Source organism: Geotrypetes seraphini, chromosome 15 (genome assembly GCF_902459505.1).
Source record: "Geotrypetes seraphini chromosome 15, aGeoSer1.1, whole genome shotgun sequence".
NCBI lineage: Eukaryota > Metazoa > Chordata > Amphibia > Gymnophiona > Dermophiidae > Geotrypetes > Geotrypetes seraphini.
The window spans coordinates 32,096,963-32,111,767 of NC_047098.1; the positions used below are offsets into that span (position 1 = coordinate 32,096,963).

At 37.7% G+C, this 14,805-nt stretch overlaps 1 protein-coding gene across 1 annotated transcript in view; it reads left to right on the forward strand.

Annotated features, from left to right (window-relative positions):
• Positions 1 to 14,805, forward strand: part of NEK8 (NIMA related kinase 8) — a 69,164-nt gene that overhangs the window by 14,739 nt on the left and 39,620 nt on the right. The window contains 1 exon segment of the mRNA XM_033922448.1: positions 11,043 to 11,251. Coding sequence (XP_033778339.1) covers positions 11,043 to 11,251 — 209 coding nt within the window.

Sequence of the window (14,805 nt, forward strand, 5' to 3'; positions counted from 1 at the left end):
ATTAAGGTGTGATTTGTACCTGGGTCCCATTGTTTAAAGTCCACTGCACTGTCCACTGGGTTGTCCCTCTGCTCTGCAAGGACATCTGTGTGGCCATTTTTGTATAAATGGATGCTTCATTTTGTAAAATGGCTGTTCATTTAGGATATTTTCAGTGCAAAAAGGTCTTTCTCACATATTTTCAAACCGGAAATCCTGTTCATTCTGGTGGGATGGGGGACTCTCTTCCAGCTAATGTCTTGTATGTTTTAAAAGTTTTATTTTCTGCCGACACTCCTGCTGGCTCAAATTGAGAAACCCTTTTCTTTGCCTACCTACCTACCTTTCCTTCTCCCCAAGCCACTGAACACCTTAACACTTCACCCTTCACTCTTTAAACCCACTGCTTCTCTCTTACTCTTATCCTCTACCCTCTTCTCTGTTCTAAAGATCTTACACTTTCTCCCTCTCGTTCGGTCATCCCTTCTGTCCCTGTGTGCACCTCACCTACGTCACAGCAGCAGGTGCCCCCTCACCTCCCATACCCTCACCCCTACCTTCCTCCTCCTTCTATTGCTTTCTGCTGGGGATATCAACCCTAATCCTGGTCCTCCTAACCATCTCCCACCTACTCTTATAATAATAATAATAATAATAATTTATTCTTATATACCACCATACCAAAAAAAGTTCTAGGCGGTTCACAACAAACTGGGCAAGTACATAAAATACAGATGAAATACAACAGATTGGAATAAGAGGGACTTAACAATAATGAGTGGAATTCATTTGCAACATAATGTGGATAAAATACATTAAAAAATAAAGAGAAAGCTTTTTTTTTTTTTTAAATTTTTTTATTTATAAATTTTTCATTCTTACAAATTTTTTGATTGTACATAAAATTTCAAATAATACATGAAAAATTGTGATTACAAATAATTCAGCTTATCACATAAAATATACCCCTCCCCTTTTTTCATTTCTTAAATCCATATAATATACATCCCCTTCCCCATTCTAATATAACTATTACTAATGTGCTATGAAATCTGATCATTGGAATAACATGTCAATGGTTCCCAAATTTTCTTAAAATTATGAATATTTCCCTGTTGTAATGCTATTGTTTTTTCCATTTTGTATATATGACAGACTGAATTCCACCAAAATGTATAGTTTAATTTGGTATAATCCTTCCAATTTTGAGTTATTTGTTGCATGGCGACCCCTGTCAATATTAATAATAGTTTGTTATTGTTTGCTGAAATCGGACTCTGAGTTCTCATTGCTGTACCAAATAGTATAGTATCATATGAGAGTCCTACATGATTTTCTAGTAATTCATTAATTTGGGGCCAAATTAGTTTCCAAAATGCATTTATACAGGGACAAAAAAAAATTAAGTGGTCTAATGTCCCAACTTCTACTCTGCAATGCCAGCATCTATTAGATCTAGTACTATCTATCTTTTGTAAGCGCGTAGGGGTCCATAAAGCTCTATTTAATAAAAACATCCAAGTTTGACTCATAGATGCTGACTTTGTAGATCTTAATCTCCAGGACCAAAATCGTGGCCATTGAGACTCAGAAATTGTCTGACCAATTTCAATACTCCAAATATCCCTAAGTCCAGTTTTCTTTTTTTTATTTAAAAATCCATTTAACAATTTATACCATTTTGCGGCTTGGTGATCCAAAAAATCCACCTGGAAACATAGAACCTGCAGACTATATTGAGTATTAAGATCTTTCCATTCAGGGAACCCTGCCTGAATAGCTTGCTTCAATTGCAACCATTTAAAATATTGTGTTTTATTTAATCCAAATTTATGTTGCAATTGTGAAAAACTAAGCATTGATCCGTCTGAAATAACATCATTCAATGTTCGTATACCTGCAATTGTTTCCAGACGATTTTGTATCCGCCAATCTTGATCCTGGAGTTTACCCAAATTGATTGATTTAATGATTTAGCAATTGGTTCTGGTGATAGATTACTAATATATCTTAATGTCTTCCAGGTATCTAATAGAATTCTGTTATCCTTATATCGTCTAGGCATGTTTATACTAATTAGATGTTCTAAATGTAATGGGAACAGGAGCCGCCATTCTAGATATAGCCAATCTGGTACATTCTCCATGAGATCTGGGAGGATCCAATACATACCCTGTCTTAGAATATAGGCTTGATGGTACCTATAAAAATTTGGAAAATTTACCCCTCCCTCCACAATTGGTCTTTGTAAAGATACTAAAGCAATTCTGGGTCTTTTCCCAAACCAAACAAATTTTGTAAGAATATTGTTTAACTTTTTATAGAATGACCCCTGAAAAAATATTGGTATCATACTCATTTGATAACAAACCACAGGCAATATCATCATTTTAATTGTTTGAACTCTTCCCCACCAAGAAAGATGTAAAGGATTCCATTGCTCACACATTTCAGTTATTTTTTTAAATAAAAGTTTTTCATTTTCTTTGACTGTATCTTCAATTGTATTTTTGATAATAATTCCTAAATATTTTAACCTGTCTTCTTTCCAAATAAATGAATATGAATCAAATAATCCTTTGGTACAGTGAACATTAATTGGAAGAATTTCCGATTTACTCCAATTAATTTTATATCCAGAAAATTTCCCAAATTTCTCTAGAAGATTAAGTAAACTTGGAACAGTATTCCCCGGTTCTCTTAAATATAATAATATATCATCTGCATATGCAGAAAGTTTAAATTCCCAGTAAGAAAATGGGATTCCCTTTATCTCCTTAGTTTGATTAATTGCAATTAATAAGGGTTCTAAAACAATATCAAAAAGTAAGGGGGACAAAGGACATCCTTGTCTAACTCCCCTACGCAAGTTAAATCTATCTGATAAATTGTTATTAATATATAATCTTGCACCAGGAGAGCTATACAAAGTCTGAATCATTTTAATAAAACCGGGGCCTATTCCAAACCATTCCAGAGCTTGATACATATAATTCCATTCCACTCTATCAAATGCTTTTTCTGCATCTAAAGATACCATAAAAGCTGGATCATTCATATTTTTCGCTAAATTTAAAGAGTGAAATGCTAATCTAGTATTGTTTGATGAGTGTCTTTTAGCAATAAATCCTGTTTGGTGTACATCAATAATAAAAGGAAGAGCTTTTGCCAATCTTATTGCTAATACTTTAGCAATCAACTTACCATCTACATTTAATAAAGATATAGGCCTGTAGTTTGAAACCAAGGTAGGATCCCTGTTTGGTTTTGGTAAGACAATAATTACCGAATCAGCCATAGTACCTGATATATTCCCATTATTTATTTGGTATTGATACAAATTTAATAAGTATGGTAAGATAATATTTTGAAATGTTTTGTAGAATTCAACAGTATAGCCATCACCACCCGGAGTGGATCCAACTCTAAGAGACTTCAATGCTGATTCTATTTCTTTTAAAGATATAGGATCTTCTAAACTTCGTTTTATATGATCCGGAACATTTGGTCCAATAAATGAGTTTAAGAAATTTAATCCCTCTTGTTCTTTATTTTCATAAGATTCAGAAGAATATAAATCTTTATAAAAATCAAGAAATTGTATTAAAATATCTTTGGTGTTAGTGTGTGTGTTGCCTTGTGTATCTTTAATTGCAATAATCTTAGATTTCCTTTTTTTTGCTTTAAGAAAATTAGCTAATAATCTTCCAGCTTTGTTTGAATTACCATAGTACTGAACTTGCTTATAGAAGATATCTTTCCTCACAAATTGAGAAGAAATCTCATTATATTTCGCTTTTATTTTTAATAAACTTTGTAATGTATTATGTTCCCAGTTCTTAATTAATTTATTTTCTAATACTTTAATTTGTTTTTCCAAATCAACATATTGTTTTTTAAGTTGTTTTTTGATAAATGCTGAATATGAAATAATATTTCCTCTTATTGTTGCTTTAAATGCATCCAACAAAATCTCAGCATTAATTGTCTCAGCATTAACTGTCCGAATTATTAATTTGAAAAAATTCATTCATTTTTTATTTAAAATCTTCCAGAAAGTTCGAATCCACAAGTAAAGCATTATCAAATCTCCAAATTGGATTGAAATGTACTATATCATTATTCTGAAAGTCAATCCACACACCAGCATGGTCTGAAATTACAATGGGATCAATAACTGCATTCATCACTCGCTGCGCTATATTATTAGACACGAATATATAATCAATTTGTGAGAAAGATTTGTGGACCTGAGAACAAAAAGAGAATTCCTGATCATTAAAATGAAGAATACGCCATATATCAACTAAATTACAAGATTGAACCAAATTATCTAAACCTAATGATTTCATAATTCTACTTGGTCTCTTATCCAAAATCGGATCCATTACAGCATTGAAATCCCCTGCTACGACTAAATTAGAAGCAGCCAGTTGTAACAGTAATTGTTGAACTTGTTTAAAAAACTCCATTTGATTCGAATTAGGAGCATATAAATTGAATAAATCCAGGGTTGTATTTCCCAGAACCATTTTGATATGCACCCATCTTCCTAAAGGATCAAAGTTTATTAATTTGAAATCAGCATTGCACTTCCTATTTATCAGTATAGCAACCCCAGCTTTTTTCCCCACTGCAGGTGCAAAGAAACATTTAGAAATCCAACCCCCAGATAATTTCTTAGATTCAATCTCAGAAAGGTGCGTCTCTTGAATAAAATATATGTCCGCATTTTGCTTTTTAAGGAACATTATTACTTTCTTTCTCTTAATAGGATGATTTAAACCATTGACGTTAATAGAATAAATTTTTATATCCATCTATTTTATAATTAAATTTTGGCAAATACTTCTATAATAATAAAGATGACCAGACCTCAGCACATTAATTGAATATATTTCCTTCATCCAATCCCCCCATCCCTTCCCCCCCCCGAAAATAAAAATATAAAGAAAGAATTCAAATTTTACATTTTCCCCATTTTCATTCCTCATAAATATATTATTCCTCTGAACCCCCCTCCCTCCCTCTAATCTCCCTCCCCTCTCCCCCATAATCATTGTCTGACCTGGAACACACATTGGTATAGCAGACCCTAAACCTCCTCCCCCAGGCAACTAATATCCCTCCAAATTGAATTAACATATCTCAAAAAATTCAGCTATTCTTTTCCCCCACATATGTAATTATTTAATTATTTATATCTATATATATTTAATCATTCAATTAATAATTATTGACATTAATATTAATATTTCATTGTAGCAAATTACATAAAATTATCTATAATGAATTCAATATAAGTATTCATAAAAATTATTCATATAAATAATTAATATCGTGCAATTCTTTACCTCCTATTAAATATCTCTTCTTTAAAAATCCCAGTTCCCAGACTTAACCCTTTATTTAATAATTTTTGTATTTCATATCAATTAGTATCTAGGTGGAATATATAATTATATTAAGATTCATATTTAATTAATTCATAAAATTATAAAACTATCTTCTCTTCAAAGTAATATATGTCCCATCTTAATATTATGTGAACATTTTCAAATTTAACTATAATTCCATGAATATTAAATATTCATTGTTAATTTAAATATAATCATTCATACAGTTAATATATTATTAATACCAGCATCTAACCAATTTATTTTAAACATTCTCATGTAAAAATCATTCATAATATATTCAATATAAATAAATATTGGAATAAAATATATATTTTCATATTTATTAATAAAATTCTAAATTATTTCCTATTTTATTAATAATCATTTTTTTTTTAATATTCAGTATTCCATATTTATTTCCTTATATTAATCAAATATTGTGATTCATAATAGTTAATAATTAGTAGTTGGGTAAATATATAGGTTATATTTATAATAATTTTCATAAATAAATAAATTAATTTCTTATTAAATTAAGAATGTATCAGTACATTCAAAGTAAGAAAAACTTAGTCAAAAGATCTTCAAATGCAGTAAAATGCAGTAAAAATAACTTGGTCCAATATCAATCCACTTCTTTTTTTTTTTTTTTTTCCTTTCTTCTCTTCTCTTCTCTTCAAAATGAGTTTTCTCCATTTTCTCTTTTTCCTTTAATCGATTTTCCTTCATGTAGACATCGGTTCCTCTTGTGATAGAAACTCTTTAAGTTTTGCAGGGTCTTGAAAATACCAGGACTTATTTCCAGTAGACACTCTCATTGTAGATGGATAGTACAAGCCGTACATGTAACCTTTTTCTTTCAACTGCTGCCTCAGCATAAGGAACTGCTTTCTGATGTTTGCAGTGTGTTTTGCAAAGTCTGGGACCAGCAACAATTTAGACCCTTTATAATTTAAATTTTTATTCGCTTTTGCTACTTTTAAGATTTCTAAAGCCTGCTGGTATCTTAAAACTTTAAAAATCAAGGGTCTGGGGCCATTCTGATTCACTGGTCTTTTTGAAGGGATTCTATGTGCCCGTTCTATTTCCAACGGCCACTTGGAGTTTAACTGTAACAGTTTAGGTAACAAGTTCTCTAAAAACTGTATAGTGTCTCCCCCTTCAAGATGTTCAGCCAGACCAAGCACTCTTATGTTCTTCCTTTTTCCCCAGTTCTCCAAATCTATCAGCTGATTTTTCAAGCTTTCTACAGTCTGTCTGTCACTTTCACAGCTTTGTGTAACAGCTTCCAGCAGTTCGACTCTCTCTTCAATCGCAGACATCCTCTGCCTTTCAGTCTGAATCTCCTGCTTCAGACTGAGCACTTCCTCTTTGACCTCCGAAATCTTTCCAGCGTTGTCAGACAGCATTAATTTAATTTTAAACAGCTCTGCCATAATGTCTGCTTTGTCTGAGTACTCCTCAGTTTCCAGTGGGATCGGCACACTTGAGGGCGACACCGGAGTAACTTTCGATCTTTTCGCCGAAACACCGGAAGTGCACGGCTTCTCCGACTTCCCCTGCCTTGTTGTTGCCATTTCCGAAGCTGATTTTATTTATTTGTAACGCGGGTACGCGATTCAAAACAACTTTTTCTATCAGTTAGTTGTCTGGGTTCAGGGAGCTCCGCGGCTATGCGACCATTTTGCGCGCTCCAAGCCACGCCCCCCAATAAAGAGAAAGCTGATAAAATACTAGCTCAACAGGCAAAAGAAATGCATATAATACGAATAAAATATCAGCTGAATCTAAATTAATTAACAGTTTAAAAAAGAATGCAGTTAAAAAACTAACCTAACCGGCAAAGTTGATGCATGTAATACAGATAAAAATACATCAAATAGAACTAAAAAGACTTGTTAAAAAAATAGCAGTGCGTTAAGATGCCAACCTATCAAAAAGTTGTGTCTTTAACAATTTTCTAAAATCAAAATAGGAAGAGACCTCTAGAATGATTTTTCCACCTTACTCTGACAGGCCGACCCGCAATACCACCAACCTTATTTCTATTCCTCCCCTCCTCCCTGCCCTTCTCTTGTGCCTTATGGAATGCCCGCTCCCTTCCCAACAAGCTTGTCTACTACATATATGACCTCTTCATCTTTCGATCTCTCCACTTGCTCACACTAACAGAGACCTGGATCTGCCCTGTGTCATGGAGGCTACCTTTTCTCCCACACTCCTCGCCTGGTTGGTCAAGGGGGAGGCAAGGGGCTACTAATCTCACCCTCTTGCAGATTTCAATCCCTTTGCCCACCACCATCTCAATGTTCTTCCTCCTTTGAAGTCCATTCCATTCGTCTTTTTGCTCCCTTATCTCTCTCTAAGTAGCAGTCATCTACAGAACCCCCCCCATACATCCCATTCTTCCTTCCTCACCAAATTTGACACTCCTGACTCTCCTCCTTCCACGAGCCCTCATCTCCTTCTCTCATCCTCAATGACTTCAATATCCATATCAATGACCCCTCTGACTCCTTCACCTCTAAGTTCCTTGCCCTAACATCCTCATACAATCACCTGCTGAGCTCCATGACCCCTACACACTGCCTAGACCTAATTCTTTCCTCCAACTGTTCAACCATCAAATTCTGCAATACCACCCTTCCCCTCTCTGACCATTACCTGTTAACATTCATTATTAATCACCCTACCCCCCCATATCCGGCCAATCATCACCAACACATTCAGGATCTTTCAGGCTATTGACCCCAGAGCCCTCTTCACTGCTGTCTCATCCCTCTCCTCAACTACTATTTCACACGAGTGTCAACTAAGCCATCCTCGCTCCTGTGTTTTAGATATCCTTGCTTCTCCAATCTCACGTACTGTTAGGCATGCCAAGCCCCCAACCCTGTCTCACCACCCTGCATCCGTTACCTGCGCTCATTTGCCCGTTATGCTAAATGTCTCTGGCTTAAATCCCGTACGAACACCGATTTTATACACTTCAAATTCATGCTGTCATCATTCCAGTCTGCCTTCTCGCTAGCCAAACAAGAATACTATATCCACAACCACTTCTCTTAGCTCCAATCCTCGCCATCTCTTTACCTCACTAAACTTCCCACTGGAAGCACCCTCGCCACCTATCCCTCCCTTCAATTTTTCCCCAGAAAATGGCGGAGTTCTTCTACAATTAAATTTAGAAGATTCACCTTGAGCTCTCAACCAGGCTGCTTCCCCCTCCCCTCCCTCCATCTGCCCCTTCTACTAACCTCCCCTCAACATCTGCCACCCTCTCCTTTTTCTCTGAGATCACTGAGGAGGAAACCACACATCTTTCATCCTCCAAACTCACTACCTGCTCCTCTGATCTGATTCTCACTCACCTACTCGGTGCTATCTTGCCCTCTGTCATCCCTCCTATCTGTCACATCCTCAATCTATTGCTCACCATTGCAACTATCCCTGATGCCTTCAAACATGCTATAGTCACACCCCTCCTCAAGAAACCCTCACTGGACCCCCCATCTCCCTCCTCCCATTCTTATCCAACTTACTTGAATGTGCTGTCCTTCACCATTGCCTGGACTTCCTCTCATCCTATGCTATTCTGAATCCGCTTCAGTCAGGCTTTTGCCCACTGCATTCCACGGAAACTGCCCTTACTAAAGTTTCCAATGAACCTGTTCTTGGCCAGATCCAAAGACCTCTATTCTATCCTCATCCTTCTCGATTTGTCTGCCGCCTTTGATACTGTTGATTATTGCCTACTCCTTGATACACTGTCCTTGTTGGGATTCCAGGGTTCTGCTCATCCTGGTTTTCTTCCTATCTCTCCCATTGCACCTTTAGTGTATGTAATGGTGGTTCTTCCACAGCCTTCCCATTATCAATTGGTGTACCACAAGGCTCTGTCCGGGGCCCACTCCTTTTCTCAATGTACACTTGCTCACTTGAAGCGCTGATCTTCTCCTCTCCCACAGCTTCCAGTATCACCTCTATGCTGATGACTCCCAGATCTACCCCTCTGCGACAAATATCTCTACTGAAATCCAGACCAGAGTCTCAACTTGCCTGTCTGACATTGCAATCTGGATGTCTCACCGCCATCTAAAACTGAATATGGCTAAAACAGAGCTGCTTATCTTCCTGCCTAAATCCACCTCTCCGCTTCCATCGTTCTCCGTCTCTGTGGACAACACTCTCATCTTCCTGTTTTGTCTGCTCATAATCTCGGGATCATCTTTGACTCTTCTCTCTCCTTCACCACCCAGATACAATATATTGTTGAAACCTGCTGCTTCTTTCTCTATAATATTACCAAAATCTGACCCTTCCTCTCTGAGCACACTACCAAAACACTTATCCACACCCACATCACCTCACGCTTAGACTGCTGCAACTCACTACTAGGCCTTTCGCTTAGCCATCTCGCTTCTCTCCAATCCGTCCAGAATTCGGCTGCATGACTTATATTCCAGGAGAGCCGCTATACTCGTGTTACCCCTCTCCTAAAGTCACTTCATTGGCTTCCCATCCGTTTCTAAATACAATTCAAACTCCTCTTACTGACCTACTAATACTCACTCAACTGCCCCTCACTATCTCTCTTCACTTATCTCCCCCTATGATTCCCCCCACCCCCGCCGTGAGCTCCGCTCAGGTGGTATCTGTACCCTTCTCTTCAACTGACAACCCCAGACTCTGTCCCTTCTGCCTTACTACACCATATGCTTGGAACAAGCTGCCCGAATCCCTATGGCAGGCTCCATCTCAGGCAGTGTTCAAGGCCCAGTTAAAAGCCCACCTCTTTGAGAGTGCTTTTGACTCTAACGCCTCTCACCTTGAGACCTGCATCCACAACCCTATATGTCATATCTGTCCAAGTTAGATTGTAAGCTCTTCTGAGCAGGGACTGTATAAATGTCAAAATGTACAGCTCTGGGAACGCCTTTCAGCACTATATAAGTGATTAGTAGTAGTAAATCCCAGCGTTTTTTCTGTTTAAAAATGGCTGTGAGATGGATAGTTTTGGGTTTTGATATTTTTTTTTTTTTTAACATTATGAGCAGGACATTCCAATACTGACTTGGACATTCTTTCAGAAATGAGCCTTTGTATCAGATATGCCTGGAAAGGACAGGCTGCATGATTGTCATATATCCATGGGGTACTTTCCTGGGAGAGACAGGCTGGTTGGGATCCTGGGTCCTTATATCTGTGGGTATCGTACTTGGAAGGCGCTAATAGATCACTTATTTTAAATTCTTTATTCAGTTTTAACTCTTGCAACAAGTGTACAATATTCAATCAGATAATTCGTACAAATCACTTGACATTCTAACAATTATTGTCAAATGCATATAAAAGACCCCTCCCCCACCCATCCCATTCATCAGGAATAAACCCATTAAATCACATAACATACCTCCCCATCCCCACATTAAATATAATCCTATGTAATAAAAAGGTGTCCAAGGTGTCTAATCATTAGAATATGCAATCAATGGCACTTAATCTGTTAATATCTGGGAGAGTCAGTCTTGATAGCGCTCAAGTCCCTGTCCTACATTAATATGGTATACCTGGGGAGTAGGTATTCTCTGCTTCTCCAGATGACATTTGGTAGCATGGTTCAGAAGAGAATTTAACAGCACATAAATCTTTATTTTTGTCCAGAACCTACCTGCTTTGGTATTGAAGATCATGAGTGGGACATTTGCACCAATCTCTGACCGTTACAGCCCTGATCTGCGCCTCCTTATCCTGAGCATGTTGAACTTGGACCCATCCAAACGACCTCAACTCAATGAGATCATGGCTCAACCAATCTGCATCCGAGCACTGTTGAACCTCTATACTGACGTGGGCAGTGTCAAAATGAGACGGTGAGTTTGTTCTCCCTCCCAGACCTTATATATAAGCACTTCTAGTGCAAAAGGCATATGAGTCTTAAACCAGAGGGTTATTCACCTCTACTCTCGAGTTTGTGTAGAAGGCATCATCTACATTTTTTGGCTCCACCTTCTGCATCATTGGGCTGTGCTGTTTCTCCTGTTTCTTCTTCTACAAACAAGCTGACAGTGACTTAATCTGCTCTGATTTCAGTTTATTTTCTGGATTTTATACGCTAGGTGTTCAATCCCAACCCACAATCTGGGAAATGCAGAAATCAACACTTTTCTGAGCACATACTCCACTCCCTTAACCTAATTGCTAGCAAACATATCCAATTGCAATTTTTGTAAGCAGTCCATGCAGAAGTTTTTTGCAGTTCTATTTCTTTTTTTTTTGCGTAAAGTTCGTTTTCTCGGTGGCTTCAATGCCTTGAGACCCCTTCCCAGAGGTCTCCTGTCGGAGGAAAAGATGCAGTTCCACAGTGCCGGACTGCTGCTTCACAGAGAAACTTGGTGGATCTCTGGAGATAGCCTACTGTGTACTACCATTTCTAATCTTGAGGTCCCTTCCCGTGGGAGTTTGCTTGCCCGCTGACCTTGTCACGGGTTTAAAATGTAGGCTATATGCATCTGGAGTGAAACCCACCCAGGTTTCAAGGCACAGGCTGCCTTTCCTTCCCCGACTGCATGGGGGTGGAGGTCATAGTCTGTGTCTGGTCATTTGGAGCAGTTTCTGTGACAGAAAAATCTTTTTCCTCCATTCAACTCCTGAACTCATGTAGTTCTCCTCAATATGGTTTTTATTTATTTATACTTGTATGTCTTAGATTTTATTGTATTTTTCAAAATATGTGCTCCACTTATTCTTATCAAACCTAGTTACCCATACTTATCTTTATACAGGATGTTGATTAATATTTATATATTTATATTCTAACAAGATGGTGGCCAGATAGGTCATCAGTTGTGCTGTCTCCCTTACCCTATTTTTGTTTTTGTTTTTATTTTTTGCCTTATTTGGTTTTTATTTTTATTTTACAATTTACTGGTTTTGTTTTGGTCTCTGTTTCTTTCATCCGAGACCTCCACTGCTGTTTAAGTTTATTTTAGACTCACTTATTTGATTTTCCGGTTGTCAGTTTGTCCGGTCCAGTGGTTGAGGTGACTTCTTGTTGATGCTCGGCGTGTTCCTTGATTGCGACTGGGAGGTGCTGGACTGGGTCCTCTTCCTTCTGTGGGGGAGTGAGATGTCCGATTTTGGCTCCTTTGACATTTGCATGCCGACAGCCGCGTTTCTCCCGCTTCTCTGCTTTGAAGCCGTACTGGTGGGGAGTAGGACGGCGCGTCGTGGTGAGATCGGGGGCGGTGCTTCTGAGGAGAGGACGGCCCCAGGGGGATCCCAGAATGTACAGCCGAAGGAGCGGTTTGGCCTGCCTGGAAAGTAGCCGGTGCGTTGCAGGGACCCTTTGGAAGATCTTGGAAGCAGCCATTGGACCCGACGATGGTGGCAGTTGGCAGTGGCCGTTCAAACAGCTGATACGTCGAGATGAAAGTGGCGGTGGTCCGGCTGTTGCAAAGGTCATCTGAGCCAAATATCTAGCCTGCTTTGACACTCTTTAATACATTCTTATGGCTGAAATACTGTTTGGTGGCTGAGCGTAACACTTCTGGACTTAAGGAGCATATTTATATTCACTTCATGACATGTCCTAGTGCCTGACTGGAACTTATTTAATTTTTATACAGTTATTTGTTTTGTTTTGTTTTGTTTTAATCCTAATTTAATTTATTCATTAACTTCATATTGGGATGTTTATTCCTGTCTTTATCTCTGCTTTATTTTTATCTTTACCTTTTTAATTGTTATGTAATCTTTATGATCATTCTCATCAGATCATATTGGCTGATTGGAATTTATTTATCTTATATATTTTTATTTTTTTATTTTGTATTTGTATCATTTTTTATTTTTATTTCTATCTTTACTATTTAATCCTGATTTAATACACTTACTGAATTCTTGTTAGAATATTCATATTCTTGTCTCTATCTCTATTTCTATCTTTTACATTATATTTATTTACTATTCATTAATTATTCCTCAGGTACTTTAGATAGATTGTGAGCCTTTGGGACAGTTAGGGAATTTCCAAGTACCTATCTTCAATAATTTTATTTTATTGTATCTTCAATGTATTCTGTATAGTAAACCGCTTAGAAACCTCACGGTTATTAGCGGTATATAAGAATTAAATTAAATTAATTTATACTAGGTAGAGTAGAGAAGCTTATGTGATAAATGTTGAAACAATAGGAAGTGGTGGGTTCGACTATAGGAGCTTTGGCTCTTGGCCGAACTACACATAAGAACATAAGCAATGCCTCCGCTGGGTCAGATCTGAGGTCCATTGTGCCCAGCAGTCCGCTCACACGGCGGCCCATCAGGTCCAGGACCTGCATATTAATCCTTGTCCAATCCTTTCTTAAACCCCAGTACCGTATTCTGCCCTATTACGTCCTCTGGAAGCGCATTCCAGGTGTCCACCACACGTTGGGTAAAGAAGAACTTCCTAGCATTTGTTTTGAATCTGTTCCCTTTCAACTTTTACAAATGTCCTCTTGTTCTTTTATTTTTTGAAAGTTAGAAGAATCTGTCCCTCTCTACTCTCTCTATGCCCTTCATGATCTTATAAGTCTCTATCATATCCCCTCTTCTCCAGCAAAAAGAGACCCAGTTTCTCCAATCTCTCAGCATATGAAAGGTTTTCCATCCCTTTTATCAGACGTGTTGCTCTTCTCTGAACCCTCTCGAGTAACGTCATTTCCTTCTTAAGGTACGGCGACCAATATTGGATGCAGTACTCCAGATGCAGACGCACCATCACCTGATACAATGGCAGGATAACTTCTTTCGTTCTGGTTGTAATACCCTTGTTGATTATAGCATTCTATTCTATTCGCTCTCTTAGCGGCCGCTGTGCACTGTGCCGTCGGCTTCATTGTCATGTCCACCATTACCCCCAAGTCCCTTTCTTGGGTACTCTTATTCAATAACATCCCTCCCATTGTATAGTTGTACCTCGGGTTTCTGCTTCCCACATGCAATACTTTACATTTCTCAACGTTGAACTTCATCTGCCATCTCGTCGCCCATTCCCCTAGTTTGTTCAAGTCCCTTTGCAATTCTTCGGAGTCCTCTTTGCAATTCTTCGCAGTCCTTTCCGAGTGTATGTGAAGTAGATTAAACTATATATTTAACTGTTTCTGTGAGTTATTTTTTCAGAAGATACCATTTTTAGGAGTCTTGTAGCACACTGTTAGATTAATATTTATATGCATATTTTTTAATTCCATTGCTTCTCTCTTTCATCATGTCTGCATGTATATATATTTTTTACATTTTAATTTTAGTTTGAATGTATGTGTTGATTTAAGTTTCTATTTATTTTTAGTATTTGATTTGTCCCCTGAAGAAGGCATTTTAAGATGCCGAAACTGGAATCCTAGTTGGGACCTTAGTCTTCAGTTTGTGACTACACGGGGCG